Source organism: Larus michahellis, chromosome 4 (assembly GCF_964199755.1).
Source record: "Larus michahellis chromosome 4, bLarMic1.1, whole genome shotgun sequence".
Classification (NCBI taxonomy): Eukaryota; Metazoa; Chordata; class Aves; order Charadriiformes; family Laridae; genus Larus; species Larus michahellis.
Window position 1 is genome coordinate 53,926,027 of NC_133899.1, and position 15,478 is coordinate 53,941,504.

General features: G+C 54.1%; 1 protein-coding gene across 1 annotated transcript; it reads left to right on the forward strand.

Annotated features, from left to right (window-relative positions):
* The first annotated feature begins 11,287 nt into the window (after positions 1 to 11,287).
* ZFP36L1 (ZFP36 ring finger protein like 1) lies at positions 11,288 to 14,915 on the forward strand. The gene is made up of 2 exons (XM_074584884.1): positions 11,288 to 11,515; positions 12,402 to 14,915. The coding sequence occupies exons 1-2, from the start codon at positions 11,459 to 11,461 to the stop codon at positions 13,350 to 13,352; spliced, it is 1,008 nt and encodes a 335-aa protein (XP_074440985.1). The 5' UTR covers positions 11,288 to 11,458; the 3' UTR covers positions 13,353 to 14,915.
* The last annotated feature ends 563 nt before the right edge of the window (positions 14,916 to 15,478 follow it).

A 15,478-nucleotide genomic window follows, 5' to 3' on the forward strand; every position in this document is an offset into this window, starting at 1 on the left:
TGAGAGTTGGGTTCCAAAATATTGTCAGTCAGCTAAAGAACATAATTCAAAAAATTAAAAACAATAATGTTGAATCCTGTATGCTTGCCTTTTGACTCTTTAGTCTTTGGCTCACACTCCTGAGTTTTCATGTTTTTCTCTGCACTAGCTAGCAGGAAAAGCATGCTTTTCTTAACTGAAAAATGAGATTATCTTATAACCGCACAATCTATGGAGCAGAGTCATAAAGAAAAAAAAAAAGTAGGGACAAGTAGGAGCAGTAGCCTTCCTCTTCTCACAACGCCAGTAGCCAGCAATCAATGTCTCACGTGTGTGCAACACCTCTTACCCCTTACAGAAAGCAAAGGATTTGTAAGGAGGAGGCACCCTGCTGTTGATCTTCCAAGACCACCTGGCCTTGGCAATGTCGAGGAAGCTGTGCCATGGAGCAGGGCATCACGGCATCCCATCAGTGCTCATCACCTGCATGACACCAGGCCCAACGTCTCTGCTCTCGTGAGAAGCACGATTAGCTCTTCTTTGATGCCAATTAGTCCAGGCTTCACTTTTGTTTCTCAGTCAAAAGCCTACCTCTCCGTGGACCCAGGGTCCCAGCACAGCACTGGTGGCTGTGGGCAGAGAGAAACCCTGCTGGAAATACATGACAGGCATCATCCAGCAAACGACGTCCCCTCCCTGGTCCCTCCACAGGGTGCGTGGCGAAGCTCCCACCTCTCTGGGGCAGCCACCTGTAGATAGGTGGCATTTCGTCCTCTCTCATTTCTCCGCAAAGCTTTCTGTGTGCAGGAAAAGTTGGAGCCTTACGCTCCCAGCCTGGCTGCCTTCCCGCACGGAGGGGTTGGATGCCTTTGTTCTGTGTCACCTCTCAGCCTCTGGTCCCCAAACGCCAGTCTCAGAATCCGCGTGGTTCTTCACTGACTTCATGAAAATAAACAAAGGCCTGGTAGCATTTAGGTCACACTAGTAAATTATTTACACACACTCCCCCTTCCGTTTCTTATTGCATGGGTCTTGGTGTCACTGCACCCTGCCAGGGACCGCGTTTGCCCCCGCCGTGCAGTCCCCGCTGCGTGTCGGATGGAGGCTGATGCTGAGCGGGCTTTCAGTGCACAGGCTGGGCATCGCCAGCTGCTGCCCAGGGCTGGAGGCTGCCCACACGGCAGTTGCATCCAGCCTCTGCAAAAGCGGGTCTCGGCAGTCCAGCCAGAGCAGGTACACTGCTGGGGGTGGCTTGGCACGCAGAGCCGAGTTCAGGCCAGGTAGGAGCTTATCAGCAGATCGCATCCAGCGGGGAACAGTACTGCAAGGCAGACCGGTGGCAAAGCGCAAACTTCCCTTGCAACTATTTTTAAAAGCACCTTTACATCTTTCTTTTCAGCCTGCTCAGCACAAATAAACCGTAGGCATCAGCCAGTTGTTTACAAAGGGAACCATTGTTTTGTAGCCCTCTGCTTCCCTGGTGCAAATTAAATAATATTACGCTCCTCAATCTCCCTTCACGAAAAAAGTCCCCCACCCAGCTCTGCCTTTGATCCTGTTTCTGTTCTTCCATGCTGCCTTTGGTGGACTTTTGATCTTGACTCAGCATGGTCCGTCTTACAATGTTTCTTTAGGTCCTGCTTCAAAGCGGGCAAGCGGACATGGACTGGGCTGTGTGACCAGGTTATACATATTTTTCATTCACCCCCACGGTGCAGGTCTTCTACGTGCAATGCTTGAACAGTCATTGCCCATGCCCACTGCTGACCCCTGCAAGTCAGCTTCTAACTCAGAGCGAGAGGCTTGCCCAATTTTTCTGAAACAGCTTGCTTTGGCGTTTGTGTGCGCTGAACTTTCTCCGTCATTATGGTTTGGTTTCTGAGTTTTGTTAGAAGCTTCTGGAGTTCCTCCCAGCCCTGCTGAGCCTTGCTTGCAGTTATAATACATGGTTCTCTGTTGGCAGCAAATCCTGTTGCCTTGTTATCCCTCCTCCCCCATTTCAGTTTTTTGAACCGGTATTTGGAGGGCCGCTTTCGTCTCCTCCAGGTGTGGCCCCACCGCCCCCTCTCACCCCAGTAAGCTTTTCTTCCCCCACTGCAACACTGGCAATATACTTTTAATGGATTTTTCCCCCTCCTATCAGCTCTGACTCAATTTTCAATTCACGACGGGACTTTTCATCCCATGGCTGCCAAGTTTGTTTCATTCTTGGAAAGGCCTTTATCAAAATACCTTTTGAAAGCATGTATTTACTATAGTCCCTACTTGTTCCTGATCTGCTTTTTCAGAAGCTCACATGAGTCAACTGACTAGCGGGGCATGATTTAGGTTTGAAAAAAAGTGCTCCATCAGAGCTGGGTGCTGGTCTGCTGGCATGGCTGGCATGGCCCCCATTTTTGTAGAAGCCTCATGCTCTGCCCAGTCTGGCCTTTTTTAAAAATGCAGCTGCTCCCCGGAGCGGGGTGGGAGGGAGGACACTGGGGATCTTCCCTTCGCGCTGTGGGGAGCAGCAGCAGGGCTGATGGAGATGAGGGGTGCCAACTCCATGGCTGTGCCACACTGCGTTGTGTTTTCCTGGGTAAAACCCTTGGGTCCAGCTGCCACGCAGAGCAAAGCCCCATCACCGGTACCGGTGGCTATGGCGGGTGTGGAGGATGCTGCAGTGGGCACCATCATCCATCCCTGTGTGTGGGGTCTGCACAGGGCAGAGGCCAGCGGGAAACACCTCGGACCGGTGCGGCGCTGCCCAGGTCTTCTTTCGCTGCAGCCGAAATGCCAGTTCCCCATGCTCCATGAAAGGCCATGTGGAAAATCTGTCCCAAAGCCCCTGGAGCAGCCCACCTGGTCCTCCCTCACCACCAGCTGAGCCTGGCTCTTCTCCTTTGATGCCTCGAGTCGTGGTGGCACCCCCTCACCGTGGCAGGGGGCAGCACGGCCCCACCACTGCCCAGCCCCACAGACGTCTTCCCAGGACAAGGACACCCCAGCTTAACTCCCCTGTAGTAAGCGTGAGCATCAGGCCAGGGAACTGGTGACCACCAGGAGGCCAACAGGAGGCTCAGAAGTGGAGGGGTCAGGGAGCCCCCGGGATGGAGGGCAGCTGGTGGGGTGGGTACAATTGCCTGAGCCAAGTGCCAGGTCCGGCACATTTGGATCCAGGTCTCGGTCTAGCAGCAGTTTAGTTTCCCAGTCTACCTGTGACTTGCTTCAAAGGGCGCTGAGAGAGTCTGCAAAGGGTGGCGGGAGCACCAGCGCCTGCGGAATCCGGCGGGAGGCTCCCGTGCTGCTGGGGCAGGCTGCAGTGGGAATTTTACCGCTGACTCCTGGAGGAGCAGAGCTAGGCGAGTGCACAAAGCCTTCCCAATCTGAGTTCAAAATGTATGAATTTACCATATCTAACGCCTCCCTGAAATCCAAACTGACTCGATTACATTCTCTCTCCGTAATGAATCAGTAATTATACTGAAGAACACTATTATTTGTTTGGCATGACCTATATAAACCCGACTTCGGGAGCGCATAGTTGGTGCAGTGCCAGTGCTCTGTGCCCTGCGTATTATTGCCTTATAAACACAACCATTGTTTGAATTTCAGATCAAAACAAACCAAGCCACGTCGCTTGTCAGTTATTAGATATCTTTTTCCCAAATGCTCACCCGGACCGTATTACAATAACAATAATTATTATTACATACTTCCTTATTATATGTTTGTGCCGAGGTAGCACATTTGCCTTTTTCCCACACGTTAGTAGCTTCTCCTGACTCTTATGATTCACTCCTGCTTATTTCCCAATGTCCGTGAGCTCTTTTGTGCGTTCACGGCTGCGTTTCGTCAAGACCTGCAGCTTGGTGCTGGGACCCACAGTGCCGTATTGCACCAGTCCGCAAAGGGCTGCAACCGTCGCGGGGGCTTCGCTCTGTGAGGGAATATACAAACACCGAGCAAGACATGGACCCTGCCCCCAGGTGCTTTATAAATATTTAACTTGGCCTGATAATGTGGTAAGGACTGATAATGTGATTTGGACGGACTAAAACCCAGCCCTGCTTGGGGAGGGCTGGAAGTGGACCCTCTGAGGGAAACAGGGTAGAGGGGGGGGACCAAGCTGGGGCACCGTGATGATGCTTCCCGCAGCCACTGCCGCAGCCGGGGGTAAGACTCACCTCACCTAACTCGGGACATCCAAAATTTAGTTGTCAAATCCTCAGCAAGTTGCCGATCTACCTTTACAGTCAGAGAAGAGAAGTGGGGTGTTTGGCCGCCGAGTGAGTCAGCCCTTCTCAAGATAAATGTTCGAGATAGGTGAGATGAATCACACGCTAGCGGTGACTGTTTGTCTCCATTGACTATGCAGGAAGCCTGTCCGACTAATTAGGTTTAGACACCTAACTTTTAGGCACCTAATACCAGGTGAGAGGAATCCCTTCCTCATCAAGGTCCTTCCTTCCCTACTGGCCTGAGAAAGGAGGCAGTGGGAGAGGCTCCCTGGAAATGCCCTCCCAGATTTGGACCTGACCAAACCCCTCTGTCCTCCCTGCGTGGGAATCTGCGAAGCCTCGCCTCCGTGTCCTCCCAGCACAGCTCCTACGGGCATGGACGGGGCGCTCCAGCCATGCCCAGCTGGCAGAGATGAAAGCATGTTCCCCGCTGTGGTCTGAGTGAGGCAACGGTCTTGTGGGAAAAGATATAATAGTGGAACTGAAGTCTGTATTATAATGTATTCAGAGCAGGCAGGGGGAACAGGAAAAAAAAAACCAAACCAACAAAAAAACAAGAGAAGGAGCCTTGACCTTGGCTTCCTGCCTGGTGCTAAAAGTGTGTTTTGATGGGACGGGATAGGCGGGAAAGCAAGCTGCCTCCTTGATGCAAATAATCTCACGGAGCTGTGAGATGTGTGGAGTGCAACCCAGGTGTTTGGAAACAAGGTTATGACAAATTCTGCCATGAAGGGCCAAAATGGTATTTTTCAGAGGGTTATAGCTGGGCCTATGGGAGGTGAGCTGCCACCAGCACAGCAAGCAGCACCTTCTGCCACCAGCACGGCATGTCAGACTAATGTCACGATCCAAGAGGCTCCCGAGTAGTTTTGGACTTTCTCCTTAAAAAAAAAAAAAAAAAAAAAAAAGAAAAAAAAAGAGGTGAAAGCATTTAGTCCTAGCACATTCTTTCAGAGGGAAAAATCATGGAAACATTCCACTGGTTGATGTCTGCTGAATAAATCAGCAGCCAGGACAGCTCTGGCTGGAAACGGGCAGAGGCCAACGGGAATCGCTGTGCTGCGTTATCGCCCTGCTGTGTATGGGCTCAGGAGCGTGGAAGCAGGATTTGAAAAAGAACGTGGAATTTGTGCTGGTTTCTTAGATCGGTGCCTTTCCATGTCCTGGCTCGCTTCTGTTTCATGCGCTAACCACCCTATCGACACAGGAGCAATCACTGTTTCGGTGTGCAGCAGGTGTCACTTGCTTCTTTTTTCTGGAAAAAAACCAGCCTCTTTAGAGCTTCTGGCACTTCCCTTAATCTGAATGACAATTCTTTTAAGAGAGAGATATTTGACTTCTCTCCACCCTGGCAGGCAGAGAGCCCCGTGCAGACTAGGCCAGGTTAAAGATACCTATTTGAAGCTCTGCCCTTGCTGTACACCATAATCAGCTCCTGAAGTGGGGCCCAGCTGGGATGCTGGGGACCCCGGAACCGCCGCGTGCCCGGCTGCAACCTGGAGGAAAGAGGGTGCCGGCAGCCGGCTGCGCAGGCTGTCCCATGCAGGTGGGCTCCCACAGGGAGGGGGCCAGGATGCTGCTCCGGGGACAGTACACCAGTCTCCCCGACAGCTGCTTCACAGCTCTCCTCCGCCAGTGGTGGGAAGCACCTCTTGCTCCATCCCTCACCGTGCTGTATCCAGGCTGGGGCGCTTCCTTGGCTCCAGTGACGGCACCAGCAGCACGGAGATCCCTTCTGCAGCTCTGCGCAGTTGCGGTGCGCTCGGGGAGGAGAGATCAGACGAGACTTGCTCCTCGCCCTAAAGGGTTTGCAACTTCTCCGAGAATGGGCAAACCCCGATAAGAAGAGGGAGGTTTCTCTGCAGGAGGCGGTGGGTGCCAGCAGTGGCAGGGAGCTCTGCGGCGTTGCGGGAGGGGGCTGCGGGAGGGTGTGCGGACCCCGGGCAGGTTGGTGGGTGTCCTGCCGGGGAGCCGGGCTGCAGTGACAGCCCTGCGCCCAGGGCAGGGGCAGAGGGGCAGAGGTTCCTCTTCAGGCACCTTCACTTTTCACAACCGAGCAGCAGCCGATTCTGGTGATGCTCTTTTCCTCCAGCCCCTCAAACCTGTTATTTTCTACAGTGTTTCGTGCCTCAGCCCTGCTGCCACCCCCAGCACAGGCTGCACATGTCTGGGGGCAGCTGGAGGGACCCCGGGATGGGTCTGGGCTGTTGTGACAAACAGCTAAATGCTAGCTCCGGCTTGCTGTCCTGCTATGTGGAAACATATTAATTGCATTAGTATTTCCACTGGAAATTATAACTTAGATCCATTAAGTTCATCCAATTTCCTTACTCCGCTTCTGCTAAAAGGACACCTCTGCTTTTTCCACTGCAGCACCTTGTCAGGGCCACCAGTGCTAAATCTGTGGCAGCCTAGTCACATCCATGTGACACTTCAGAAGAGGCCACACACTACCTCCACCTTCAGTCTCCCCCTCCCCTCACTTCCCCCTGAGGCAGCCCAGCATCTGAGCTACTGAGAAACAGAACACCCTCTTCATCAACAACAAAATCAGATACCAAATCCCATTACTAATTAGTAAAGATGTCCCGTAATTTAGCTTGCCCTGGATGGTCTTTAGGTCATTCACAGGTGTAAAGTCAGGAGGATTAAGAGCTTATAATATTTGTCTGGCACCGTTGCTGCCAATTCCAGCAAAAATAATGGAGCTAGCTTCTTGGGTTTCCTGCCACCACAAAATACACACATGCACACACTCTCTATTTTATGAATGTTTACATACCCGAGCTGCCAGGAATCTCACTCCCCTTGCTTCCCACCACCTTAACACACTTTCCTGTATCTCTGCAAATTTGTTTTCTCACCGAGCAGCTAGTAATATCCCTTCAGCTTGGGAGCAGGCGGAGGCCGGGCTTCCTCGGGTGCCAGAAAAGCCTGGCAGAGGGCACACCTGCGAGCTGTGGTTTCCATCCCCAGCCATTCACACCTCCCAGTGGCTACCCAGAGATGTTCCATGGAAGGAGGAGCGCAAGGCCAAAATAAAAGGAAGGATTAAAAAGTTAGGGACAGGCGAGGAGCGGCCACGCTGACATCTGCCTACTCCCCCTGAAAGGCCACAGCGTCTGAGGAGGCGCCTGAAACGGAGGAAACATCTACACCCGCTTGCGGAGACCAGCAGAAAGGCACTTCCACACCTCCACCTCCACCTCCACCTCCAGGGCCACAGCCAACAAAAATAGCACCGGACCCAAAAGATAATAATAGAATAGCGACTGTAGAAGGCTTCAACTTATTTTACACCCCCAGCAGAAATAAAGGCAGGAGGTTTATCCTTCCTCCGCCCCAGCCGCCATACATTGGAGCACTGCTGCAGAAAAGACATGTCTGTTTACCTGAAGATTTGGGGCTCTGAGCAACCTGATCTAGTTGAAGGTGTCCCTGCTCATTGCAGGGGGGTTGGACTGGATGACCTTTAAAGGTCCCTTCCAACCCAAACCATTCTGGGGTTCTAACATTCCCATGGGAGCGGGGGGAGCAAAATGCCTAACTCATCTGAAACTCAAAGGGGAAAACCACGCTCGTGATGAAAGCACTTCCCTTTCCTATTCCCTTTCCTAGCTTGAAACTTTGGAAACTGGGGGGGGAGGGACGGGAAACAAAACAAAACAAAACACACACCCCGCCCCCCCTTGTTTTCAACAATTCAGGCTTTTCTGTACTTGGTTCTTGCTCCGTAACTCTTAACTGATGCAAGCAGACCTGCAGGCTTCCTATTGCCGAACGGCTCCAGGTGAAGAAAAGTGGAGGTGTCTCAAGATAGCAATCTTCCTCTGCTGCTATGGGAGCTGCAGCATCACCAAATATACTTGTGGCAAAGCTGGCACCTGGATTCAGTTTATGCTCGGTGCTCGAAGTAACCTCTTATTACCCTGACGGGGAGTTAAACTGGGCAAGGAGGGCAGCCCCGCCACGGGACAGTTCTCCAGCCTTCAGCAGAGGCCGGCGTATGAAACCCTGCCCAGCGGCGTGGGGACGAAGTAGTGCTGACTTGTGCTTCCCAGGGCTGACCTCCTCCTGCCCAGCCCAAACAGTCGGACGTTGCACAGCTCATCCCAAGTTTGTGAGGTGCACCTCCGAGCCCATCCGGGTTAGAGTATGAAGAGTAAAAGCAGACCCTAACTATGCAAAAATAACTGATCTGGGTTAGATCAAAGGTCTGTTGTGGCCTTCTTACCTCCAAGAGCAGCCGCTGCTTAGCGGGAAAAAACAGGGGAATGAGAGAGTGATGCTTTTCGCTGTGCATTGTCCAGCAACGTGTGGCAGAGGTCTGCCTGTGCCTTTAGTAAACCTCCAGGGACTTTTCCTCCATAAATTTGTCCAATTGCTTTTTTGACCCCGTTTATACTTTTGACCTCCACAGCATCGTGTGCCAGCGAGCCCACGGTTTTATACATGCGCACACGACTGGAAAAAGTACTACTTTGAACCTCCTGCCTTTATCATTCCATTTGCTGCCCCTCGCTTCGTCCCTGTTTCCTGGCCTTTCTGGTCCCCACCAGCTCCGATTCGGAAAAGCGGTCCTTCATCACTCCCTTAAATGTGTGCCCAGATCTGATGAGGAACCTTATCCCTCTGTATTTTGAGACAAGTTTAGCACCTGCTGGCATTGGAACCAGGGAACGAGAATGCTCCAGAAGCTGCTCCTGAAGCAGGACTGACCTCCAGCAGGACTCAGGAAGGGCTTGGGAAGCCCTGGGCATTTATTCCTGCTTCCCAGGGTGAGCTGCAGTATCCCAACTGGAATGTGCTGGGCCTGGATGGATTGACCCGCACGAGAAGGCTAGTGCATTCATTCACTTCTTCAGTAATCTTCTTTAATAATTGACTTTCATTTATTCATTTACCTATCTTTTCTTCTTCTGCATCTCTCAGAGCTGTGGCAGGGCTCTGGCAGGAGACGCGAGGCTCCCGTTTTTCCATCCCTGGGCTCGGTGTGAATTCATGCCCACACAAATTCCCGCTCCAGCCCGGAGGGCTCTGACTTTTAGCCACGAGGTGGGGCGAGCAGCTAAATTCCCGATGTGAGCATGTGCGCAGCCCATGCAAAGCAGACCACCGTGGAGCCAGGGTTCACCAAGCTAAATCTCTGGGGGGAAAAAAAAATAAATTCCTTCTCGGCTTCAGCCGCCGCCACTCGATCCGTGGAAACGTGCAACCTTCAGCCCCCAAAGTTTCCAAAACAAATGCACATGGGGCGAGCGAATAATGCAAAAAATAATACTGATAATGGGGCTGGGTGGGCGGCAGGGGGTGCCGGCCGTGGGCTCCCCGCTCTCAGCCTCGCAGTGTGGCTGGCTGGTGGCGAGGAACTGGGGCCAAAACCGGGCCTGGAGCGACTCAGTAGTGAAATAGTTATCTGGGCTGGCTTTCTCGGTAACTCTTGGAAAGTCCCTGAAATGACGTTTCTAACCTAACAATTAAAATGGGTTTAATTATAGAGAGGCTCAGAGCCCTGGGAACAAGCACCATCTACAGAGTGAGTAAACAACTGCAGAAAATAATAGGCTGCTCTCTGCCCTGGTTACTCCTCACTTCTGGCCAAGGCAAGGGGAAAGGGAAAAAAAAAAAAAAAGAAACTAGAAAGAGAAGGAAATTCGAGGAACCTGATTGCTCTCCTTAAGTAAATAATAATAATATAAAAAAAAAAAAATCCGGAATAGCCAAAGCCTGTGGGCGTTTCTCTGGGTTGGTTGTTTTGGCCGTTCTTGAAGACCGAAGGAGGGGAGGAAGACCAGCCGCCGGCTCAAAGTCCAGGTCCCGTGGCTCTAGAGCAAACAGAAGGGGAAGTGGCTCCTAGGCGTTTGAAGTTTTCGCTGCCATGGCCGCTCGGCTGGGCCTCGTGCCGCCCAAGGCAGGGCCTTCCTCCTCCGCCGGCTGCAGCGGGAGCGCGGGGTGGGAGGAAGAGTCCGGATGCCATCGCTCGGCCTGCGAGGAAGCACCCGCCAAAGTTACGGTGTGCCCCAGGTGGGGACACAGGTTTTGGGGCAGCAGGGTTATTTGGCGCCGCGGCGCCCTGATACAGGCAAACCTTGGGAGTCTTTTGCCTTTTTTTTTTTTTTTTTTTTTTTAAAACACAGAAACTGCCGCCTCCCCCCCTCCTCCCCGCCATATCGATATCAGTATGAATCATACTTTGCCTACTAAAATCTGGAACTGATTACTTGCTCGGAGACATATTTTTCTTTTTTTTTTTTTTTCCAGTTTTACAGTTTGGAGTTCTGGGGGAGGAAAGGCAGGACTTATCAAACACCCTTTTAAAGGGCGAGCACGTATTTTAACGATTTAAATTAACGTGGACGCGAGCGATTTCCCCCCTTGCAGAGCCCGCCGGGGTTCAATAAAAATAGGAAAAAAGGGAGTAAGGCTCCGGGGGGTGTGGGGGGGTGCTGGGGGGAATCAACACAAAGACACTGGGCTGGCAAAGACCGCCGCGGGCGAGCGACCGCGCCGAGCGCGCAGCCCATCCGCTGACACCCCAGTGGCCCCGGATGGGACGGAGGTAGCCCCCCCGTTCCCCCTCGGGACCCTCCATTTCCCGGGGCGGGGGGCGAGGAGACGCCGCCGAACGGCGCACCGCGGCCGGGGGGGAGCGGCGCGGTCGCTGCTCCCGGCCGGGCCACGCGCGCCTTTGCCCCCCCCCCCCGCGCCCAGGCCCCCGCCGCGCGCGCGTCCCCGCGCGCTACGCCACGCGCGCGCGCAGCAGGCCCGCGCAACTGCCTCCTCCACACAGCGGGGGAGTGCGGGCGGCGGGCACACACTGACCCCCCCGCGCCGCGGCTTTTTTCCCCTTTTCTTTCTTTTTTTCTTCTTCTTTCTTTTTTTTTTTTTCTTCCCTCTGTCCCTCCCCCCCCCCACCCCCCGCCTTCTTCCTCCCGAAAGTTTTTTCTGGGCTTCGCCCGCCCTGGTGATTCAGTCGCGGTGTCAATCACCCTGCCCGCCCTCCTCCTCCTCCCCTTCCTCCCGCCGACGGCTCCTCCTCCCGGGGTAAGTCCGAAACTTTATAAGTTGAGCTTTTCCCCCAGCCCGCTGGAAGCGACGAGCGGGCGCGGCGGCCGGGCGGGTGGCGGCAGCGTCGTCGGCGGGGGGAGGCTGCGCGCCGGGGCGCTGGAGGCTGTGCTGTACCCACGCCGTGACTCCTCGTGTCCCTCTGTGCCGCTGCCCCACCCGCTTCCCCCCGCACCCCCCCTCGCTGGCCGAAGATGTCCACAGCCCTGGTGTCGCCCACCATCTTCGACCTGAGCGAAGTTTTATGCAAGGTAAGGGCGCCGTCGGCGGCTGCTCCTTCGGCTTCGGGGCTTCTTTGGAGTTCGTGTTTGGCGTGGGGTATTTTTTATTCTCTCCCCCCCCATTTTGTTTTGTGGTCGGGAGGAAGTGTGGCGCAGGGGTCGTCCCGTCCCGGGGCGAGGGGTCCCCCGCCACCGCCGCCCGCCCTTCCCGCCTCGGCCGCCGCGGAGGAGGAGGCGGGGGGACAGCCCCCCGCGCTCCTGGCGGGCTAAGCCGCCGCGCCGGGCGGGGAGTGGAGGGGGGCGATCCGGATCCTTCCCCTGCCCCCGGGGTCGCCGCGCTGCAACACGCCCGGGCGCGGCGCGGCGGGCGGCGGCGCTGCCGCGGGGCCGGGCGGGCTCCCTCCCCACGGGGCTCGGCCGCCCCTCGCCCCAGCCCTGCCGGAGGGGGAAACGGGGGTTGGGCGGGAGCCGTCGCTGCGCTGCGGGGGGGAGCGGCGGGGCGGGCGCCAGGGCTGCGCGCTGCCCTTCCCGCTCGCCGCCGTCGCCCGGGGGGGCTTTCCCAGGAAAAGAGGTCCGGCCTCGGGAGTTTCGAATTGTTTTTTAGATGCAGCCGGCGGCTCCCCCCGCGTCTGGCGCTTGGCTCGTTTCGTTACTGCCCTTCGCGAGGGTTGCGCGGGGGGGGGGGGGGCGGGGGGACGGGCGGCCCGGGGCCCTCGGGTGGAGCGGCGAAAGGGGCTGAGGTTGCTGCGGAGTGTGTTCGGGGTGGCGGCGGTGCTGGGCGGCCGCCGCTCCCCGGGCCGCCCTGCTCGCTGCCCGGCAGTGAGAGCCGGCAGCCCTGCCGCGGGAGGCTGCCGGGGCTGCGTGGGGACGCCGGAGGAGGCGGTGGCAGTGACCGGCCCTTGCTTTCTCCCCGCAGAGCAACAAGATGTTGAATTACAGCCCCTCGGGTGTCGGCGGGTGCCTGCTGGACAGGAAGGCGGTGGGCACCCCGGCCGGCGGGGGTTTCCCTAGGAGGCACTCTGTCACCCTGCCCAACTCCAAGTTTCACCAGAACCAGCTCCTCAGCAGCCTGAAAGGGGAGCCGGCTCCCATGCTGGGCCCCCGGGAAAGCCGCTTCCGGGACCGCTCCTTCTCCGAGGGTGGCGAGCGCCTGCTGCAGCAGAAGCAGCCCGGGGGACAGGTCAACTCCAGCCGCTACAAGACGGAGCTGTGCCGCCCCTTCGAGGAGAACGGCGCCTGCAAGTACGGCGACAAGTGCCAGTTCGCCCACGGCATCCACGAGCTGCGGAGCCTCACCCGCCACCCCAAGTACAAGACCGAGCTCTGCCGCACTTTCCACACCATCGGCTTCTGCCCCTACGGGCCGCGCTGCCACTTCATCCACAACGCGGAGGAGCGGCGGGCCGTGGCGGGCGGCCGGGAGCCCGCCGTCACTGACAGACCCCGCCTGCAGCACAGCTTCAGCTTCGCCGGCTTCCCCAGCACTGCTGCCAGCGGGCTGCTGGACAGCCCCACTTCCATCACCCCGCCGCCCATGCTGAGTGCCGACGACCTGCTGGGCTCCCCCACCTTGCCTGACTGCGCCAGCAACCCCTTCACCTTCTCCAGCCAGGAGCTGGTCAGTCTCTTTGCCCCCAGCATAGGGGTGCAGGTGCCCAGCGGGAGCTCCCCCACCACCTTCTTGTTCAGGCCCATGTCCGAGTCCCCCAACATGTTTGACTCGCCACCCAGTCCTCAGGACTCCCTCTCTGATCAGGAGGGCTATCTGAGCAGCTCCAGCAGCAGCCACAGCGGCTCAGATTCCCCTATCCTGGACACCTCAAGACGTCTTCCCATCTTCAGCAGACTCTCCATCTCCGACGACTAATCTGGGGTTTCCTCTTACTCCCTCCCCCCACACCTCTATTATGATGTTAAGCTGAACTCCCCTCACCCTCTCCCCAGTAGTCTGAGCTGGATGTTAACGTGTCCGCCTGCCTGCTGTAGACCCACTGGCTTAAACCTTAAGTGCCAAATTACGATGAAAAGCAATAACGTTTACAAAATTAGTGCCTTTAACACTTTCACTGTGACTGTATTACCTCTCCAGCTGCAGAGGGCACCAGCAGCTCTGTGCACTTCCAGATGTGCAGGAAATGTCCGGATCCAGCTCCCTCCACTGGCCATGTACTGCATCGCCCCCTCCCAGTTCCTTCCCGACTGGCCAGTTTCCGCTAGGCTGCAGGCATGTGGGCAAGCGTTAACATCCAGTTCTCTTTCTCACCCTCCCCTTAAAGACTAAATCTTGCCTGGATCCGCTCAGGTCTGCGGGAAGGAAAGCTGAGAACGGACAAAGATTGTAACATGAGTGGGAAGAAAACAAAAACCAGATGGACTATGAGAGACTTGATTTTGGTGCTAAAAGTTCCCCGTGTATTCATGTGACATCTTAAAACAAATAAAGAAATAGAGGGGGTGGGGCTGACGGAAGTCATTCCACACACACACAAGTTCGTGTAAACAAAGTTCCAGTAGACATAGCTTTAATGGTTTTGCTCTAGAGTACTTTAGACCTATCTTAGAGCACTCACGCCAAGCTTTTTATTATTTTTTTCTGGGTTTTTAATTTTGTATAACTTTTCAGAAATTGGAGAGCAAATTTTGCTTGTCACTGCACAACAATATAAAAAAGCTTATTTAACTTATCAAAACGTATTTATTGCCGAAACCTATGCTTTTTTGTTAATTTTGTTCATATTTATCGGGATGATGAATCCATAGAATATATTCTTTTATGTTTAAATTATGATCTTCCATATTAATCTTAAGATTGTGAAGTGTCTTTTCCTTTTTTTCCCCACAGTTTAATATATTATACTACAATGACATTTTTTGTAACTTTTCACCTTTTTTGGTTATTTTATTTTAAAAAATGAAAAATTAATTTAAAAAAAAATGCAAAAACTGTGTTTGGATTATTTATTTTAGAATTCCCCCCTCCTGTTTTTTTTTTTTTTGTGTTGGACTGCAAATTGAGTTAATGTGCTTCTTTGCCTTTCCACTTTTCCTCTTCCCCTCCCCTGGGTCTTGCCTACCTGGGCTTTAGAATGTACATACCTGAGCTCTGTTGAGAGGCAGCGTGAAAGGAAGACCTTTTTCTTCCTCTTTTGTATAGATTCTTCAAGGAGAAAAGCCTTGGGCTCAAAGTGCCTATCTGAAGACATTCCAAATACAGTTTGTCTTTGTGTTTCTGTATTCCAAGTTTGGAGTTTTCCTTGCCAAGGTGAATGGGACTGGCACAAAGAGAAAAATGAATGTAATTTTTTTTTCCCCTGTTACTGTTCACTACATTGCTTTTTCTTCCTCTTTGTGTGAGTTTATTTAAAAGAGAATCTCTTTTGTAACGACTGTTTGCAGTTTAAATCAATAAACCCCAAGTTTTTTCAAGAAACTGACAGTGGAGCTGGTTTTACTTGCAAAAATCAAGGGGCTGGTTTTAGACAACCACTCAAATGCAGATAATTTTCTTGACCCTTGAGGTGCCCACCGTGTGCTCAGGCATCCCTCCATCATTCCCCACTCATTCAATGGGTCAGCCCTGCATGTGCGTGGGGGCTTGGATCAATGGCAGCAAATACCTGATGTGGCCTCTACCCCCCTCCCTGTCTCTTATGGAGTCCTCGCATCCGGAGTTGCTCAGTCTGTTCCTGCAAACTTCTTTCTGATGAGCGTAGCTTAAACCTTGGATTGGTTTTTATTCCTCATGTGTGTGCCCTGTGTTCCTGCACAGCTCATTCCCCTTAAAGGAGAGTCTGTGCACGTGTTGAGTGAGGCTGAAGTGGGATGTTGAAGTGGTGCATATCTCCCAAATCTCAGGCCTGGCTTGTTGGTAGTACTGGTCCATTTTGGCAGAGCAGCTGTTTGGTGTGTGGCATGGGAAAGAAACACGGACCGCCAACAAAGTCTTGGTGTACGCACAGAGCTCTGTGCTATCGCATTCAAGTCGGCAATCCC